Below are 2,871 nucleotides of genomic sequence, written 5' to 3'. Positions count from 1 at the left end.
TGTTAAGTGTCCTCACTGATTAACACAACATCTGGATGTGCTCCCCATCTATATCCTGTCAAAAAGAAACCCAGGCCTGTGACTGTGGAGAAAGCTCCTGTGTGGAGATTTTTTTTTTTTTTTTTTTTTTTTGGGGGGGGGGGAGGGTTTGGAACTACAAAAAATAATGGACCCTAGTTTAGACACGGCCTCTGCCTCCCGCGACCCTTCCTCTTTTTAAATGAGCAGATTCCAGCAATCCAATAGCTTGAGAAGACCAAGTTGATTGACATGCCTGATTGTCAGTGTAAGCAAGGTTTGGTCATTTTACATGAGATTATTCAGGAATTCTTGCTCCCTGTGCTGGCTTCTTGACTGGGCTTCCAGGTGTCGTGCACTGAACTTGAGCTCTCCAGTGCCACGTGGATCATGCTGACTTGCAGTGGGCAGCAAGGCATCTGAAGCAGGCTCCCAGTGTTTAGCTGGAATTCCCTGGGCATGCAACACACCTCTGCAACATGGATTTTATTGTCTGCTTACATGCAGTAAAGCCGCTGAAGCCAGGAGACACTGCCTACGAACACTTGCCACTCCCCACCCTTTGTGCACACTGGTTGTGTCTGGGATTTCTGAGTATTGCACAACCTGGACAATCAGGTCTGCTGTCCAGCATCACAGTCAAATGTTTCAAGTTCCTAAATTCCACGTGTACCACCTTTCTGGGTGCAGGAATGATATGCGTTTGAGGAAGCCTAGAGGGAGAGAATTTCCAACATAAAATGAGAACTGCAGTGCCTAAGACCCATTGTGGGTTCAGTCTGTCACGGGTAAGACTTCAGTGCTGAAGTTGAAAACATGAGAACAGTATAATAAATACTCCCCAGTCTGCAGAAAGCAGCACAATTTGTTAAGTATATCTTCACATCTTTTCATGTAGTTTCTTAAGCTATTTAACTCATTCTAAGGCAGAGAGCTTTACATCACAGACCTGCTATCTTTTGTGATACGGATCACTACAATCAGGTAGTGCAGTGAGTATCTACATACCATAAAGATTTTGTAAACGGTTAATCCCCTGTTAAAAATTCACTAATTGCTTAATCTGCTCAGTCTGTAATGACTGCCTCCTTAGTAGCATTTTCATATTTTTGGTCTCCCTAGGGAAAGCAGGTGCTGCTGGTACTAAGTGTTTTTGTCCACAAGAAACCATCCCAGAAACCCTGTTTATGAAAGTAATATCTGGAATTGCGGGAGGAGGATTCACATTCAGCGGTGGAAGAAATCCTGGTCTTGTCTGAGCAATATGATCCAACAACAAGGCTCCTGAACCCTGTCTTTCTAGAAAAGCTTGATTTCTCCTGCTCAGAGTAACAAGAGGCATGTTCTCCAGTACTTCTCTAGAACTTGATAACAAAGAGTGGGATGGAGAAAGAATCTTTTTCTTTCCTATCACTGACTTACTGTCTTCTGCAGCAGCAGGACTTAGGCTAGTAGTTAACTGAGAATCAGAGCTGTAGTGATTTGCACCCAAATTTCTTTTCTGGATAATACTGCTGAGGTTTGAAATAAAGCTGATTTGTCCCAAACTGGCATCCTTACCCACAGGAATCCCACTGGGGTTTTGTTTCTCTTCAACATACCGAGTCTGAGAGTTTATCTCATCATATGATATTTTCCTTGATCCAGTTTGATCAAAGGTTTTCAGTAAGTGACCAGTGTCTTTTATGTCAATACTTTGGTGCCTGGTGATGAATCTCTTTGAAAAGGCAAGATCATTGATTTTAAAAGAGAGCTCTTCTTCTGGAGTAATATCCTGAAGTTCTTCTTGTAAAAAGGCAATTTTATTCTGGTGAAACAGTGACGGAGAGCTCTTTATCCAAGGCTCAGACTGTAGCTGCTGCACTTGTGCCAGCCTGGACCCTGCTTTTGTTGAGCTGGATTTTCTTGTCAGTGAAACTGTTTGAGATGAGTTGTCCACGCTTCGTGGATGATCCAGCTCTTTAAAGCTGAACAATACTTTTGTAGTTTCATTTGAACTTGGAAGTGGGGACGGAGACGTTTTCAGTTCTATTTCTGATGGGGAAGTGCAAGCAGCTGGGGAATGGCATTCCTCGAGATCTGCAGGAGGCACATTTAGGTACTGCTTCGTTTTCTGCCTTCCTGATGGGGACTTGTCCGTTGTGATAATGATGACTTCTTTTCCTCGTGCTCTGCAGGCATTAAGAAGAACTTTCAGGGTCTCTTTGTCTTCAGAGTTTACTGCATACACAAGTGCAGAACAATTGGAGTGATCCTGCAGGCTTGGGTCAGCTCCACTTTTCAGTAGCAGAGATACCACTTCAGGGCCTGCTTTTTCCAAACAAGCATGCATCAGGGCTGTCTTTCCAGATTTGTCCTGTATGTTCGGATCAGCCTTGTTTTCCAGTAGGTATTTAACCATCTTTGCCTTGCTGACACTCTGGGAGTCCACATGTTTTGTCCTACAAGCAATCATTAAAGGGGTTTCACCTCTGTCATTGCTCTCATTGATGTAGGCACCGCCCTCTAGTAACAGTCTGGTGAGGCGAAGGCGGCTTTGATAGACAGCTCTTATCAGGGAATTCCCCTCCGTTGGCAACTCCACTGTTTCGGTCATTGCACTTGTCTCACTTACACCTTCCTAGTGACTGGAAAGAGCACCTGGTTTTCAGAGAAAGAAAATAGGCCCCACAGAAAAAAGAAAATGAGGATTTAAATTTACAAATTGCTCCTGTAAACACCCCAGTACTTTGTGAAGAGAATTTGAAGCCGAAAAAACAGTATTCCCACCTCTGAGACTTCAAGAAATGCATTCAAAACTTAATATTTGAGTATATTTATAACATTTATAGATGCTTAAAACATGGCTGTTTG

General features: G+C 43.2%; 1 protein-coding gene across 1 annotated transcript; it reads right to left on the bottom strand.

The window, feature by feature from the left end:
- Window positions 1-1,057: 1,057 nt before the first annotated feature.
- On the bottom strand, window positions 1,058-2,614 carry ANKRD34B (ankyrin repeat domain 34B). The gene has a single exon (XM_009949100.1). It carries the CDS (start codon window positions 2,612-2,614, stop codon window positions 1,058-1,060), a length of 1,557 nt encoding a protein of 518 aa, XP_009947402.1.
- Between the last annotated feature and the right edge of the window lie 257 nt (window positions 2,615-2,871).

The sequence above is a fragment of the Leptosomus discolor genome, chromosome Z (assembly GCF_034619465.1).
Source record: "Leptosomus discolor isolate bLepDis1 chromosome Z, bLepDis1.hap2, whole genome shotgun sequence".
NCBI classification, from domain to species: domain Eukaryota; kingdom Metazoa; phylum Chordata; class Aves; order Leptosomiformes; family Leptosomidae; genus Leptosomus; species Leptosomus discolor.
Note: the sequence above shows the minus strand (reverse complement) of the source record. Positions and strands in the feature narration are given on the sequence as shown.

Excerpts from the sequence above, each read along its gene's own strand:
- ANKRD34B (XM_009949100.1), bottom strand. The coding sequence starts at position 2,614 with ATGACCGAAACAGTGGAGTTGCCAACGGAGGGGAATTCCCTGATAAGA.